Here is a 2,130-nt window from a genome sequence, read left to right on the forward strand (position 1 = left end):
TTTGGATGAGAAGCTAGCGACAATGGAAAAACACAAGGATCAAATCGATGCCAACAATGCTGCATTGAATAAAACCAATATGTTGCTCATAGAAAAGATGACCAAGATGGATGAGCAAATGGACGAAGCAGCTGCACATGCTCGGATTGTTAGAATCAATGCTCGAAATGTGGGAGGAGACATCATTCATTATCGTCGAAGTTTAGCTGAAACTGATGCCTTTTTGGGGAAAATCGAGAATCACGGCTTTGCCTTCTTACCTTTGGCTAGAGAGGTGGTAGAGGAAATAGATTAATGTATTTTCTATTTCTTTTTATATTTCTAAAAATGTAATGAACTTATCAAGCATTAATGAGAAGGGCATTGACCCACCTTTTATGCAAAATCTGTCTCTAATTCGAGCTTATTGAAACAAACAACTCAAAAGGCATTACTCCTAACAAGCAATGTGACAAGGGAAACTATGTTTACAAGGTGGTGGCCTATAATCGTTCACAAGAAGACCACATCCATATCTGATATGCAAGGCATTCTCATCATGATCATGCATTATATCATGCATTTTCTTATAAATCTATGCATGCACGGCAGGTTGTGAAACATAGGTCCCCCTGCTAGAATCCACAACACTAGACTAAGGAAAAGGATGGAAGACGAAGAAAGGTCACACCTTGAAACTCAATACCAAGGAGAGCTAGAGGCAGTTTGGAATGATGTCGTACATCTAACTGGTCTACTCTAGCAATTATTGAGGGCTAAAGATGGAGAAGGAACATCTACCCGACCCGATGAAGCACCACCAGCAGCTCAAATCCTTGTTACACCTCAGAATATAGGGCAAACACTCCAAACAAGCAGCATCCTAATCCGGCTCAGCCCATTCGAATTCCCATTGCAATGGATTTAACAACCGAAGACCCGCATGATGTCAGACTTTCTGATCATGTGAGGGATGATAAGTGGACTGCTTTGGAAGAGAGGTTAAGGGCGGTTGAAGGAAATGATTTATTTGATCCTATTAGGGCAGCTGAAGTATGCTTAGTACCTAACATTGTAATACCAAAGAAGTTCCGAGTGCCAGAGTTTGTTAAGTATACTGGGATGGAATGCCCAAACACCCACTTTGATCTTACTGCAATAAGATGGCAGAAGTTATCCATGATGATAAGATATTGATTTACTTCTTTCAGGATAGCCTAACAGGGTCTGCCCTCAGCTAGTATATGAGGCTTGACAACATGAGGATCAAAAAATGGGCGGACCTGGCGGATGCTTTCTTAAAGCAATACAAGTTCAATCTTGAGATCGCTCCTGATAGGACCAGTCTTATGACCATGGAGAAAGGACATCAAGAGTCTGTAAGGGCTTATGCTCAAAGATGGCAAAACCAAGCCATCCATGTGCAACCTCCGCTAATAGAAACGGAAATGGTGACATTATTCGCCAATACTTTTAGGGCTCCATACTAAGAGCACCTTATGGGTAGCTCAACCCAGCATTTCTATGATGCTGTGCGGATTACCGAGAGGATTGAACAAGGAATCCGAAGTGGGAGAATTGCAGAACCTGTAAAGAAGAAGGGTTTCATTGTAAAAAGAAAAGAAACTGAGGTGCATAGCCTAGAAGGTGGCTATAAAGGAAAAGGCAAAAACTGCCAAAACTACCAAACACCTACCTCCCAAGTCGCTAATATCAACTTTGCTAAACCCTTCACCCTAAACCAACCTAATCGAACAAAATTCCCAACAAATAACCAAAGCAATTACCAAAGGAGAAACAACTTGGATAAAGAAGAACAGTTACCACCCTTACCAATAACCCTAAAGGAGTTATATGCCAAATTACTAAGTATTGGGCAAATAGCTCCTATACCGGTACCACCTATGCAACCACCTTTCCCTGCCTGATATAATCCTAAAGTGACTTGTGAATACCATGCTGGTAATGCAGGTCATAGCATTGAGACATGCGTTGCTTTTAAGAAAAGGGTGTTACAGCTGATGAAAGTTGGATGGATCACTTTTGAGGATTCACCTAATGTGAGTACGAATCCTTTACCCAAACATGCTGCTGGTAGTAGTGAGGTGAATGCCTTGGAGCTTGGTAATGAAGGAAAGATTTTAAAATTGA

The 2,130-nt window shown here is 41.2% G+C and overlaps 1 protein-coding gene across 1 annotated transcript in view; it reads left to right on the forward strand.

Moving 5' to 3' along the window:
• Positions 1–897: 897 nt before the first annotated feature.
• LOC105117275 (uncharacterized) overlaps positions 898–2,130 on the forward strand; it is a 6,372-nt gene continuing 5,139 nt past the window's right edge. The window contains 4 exon segments of the mRNA XM_011014883.1: positions 898–1,134; positions 1,221–1,381; positions 1,487–1,626; positions 1,951–2,103. Coding sequence (XP_011013185.1) covers positions 898–1,134; positions 1,221–1,381; positions 1,487–1,626; positions 1,951–2,103 — 691 coding nt within the window.

This window comes from Populus euphratica, unplaced genomic scaffold (genome assembly GCF_000495115.2).
Source record: "Populus euphratica unplaced genomic scaffold, PopEup_1.0 scaffold1268.1, whole genome shotgun sequence".
In the NCBI taxonomy this organism is placed as follows: domain Eukaryota; kingdom Viridiplantae; phylum Streptophyta; class Magnoliopsida; order Malpighiales; family Salicaceae; genus Populus; species Populus euphratica.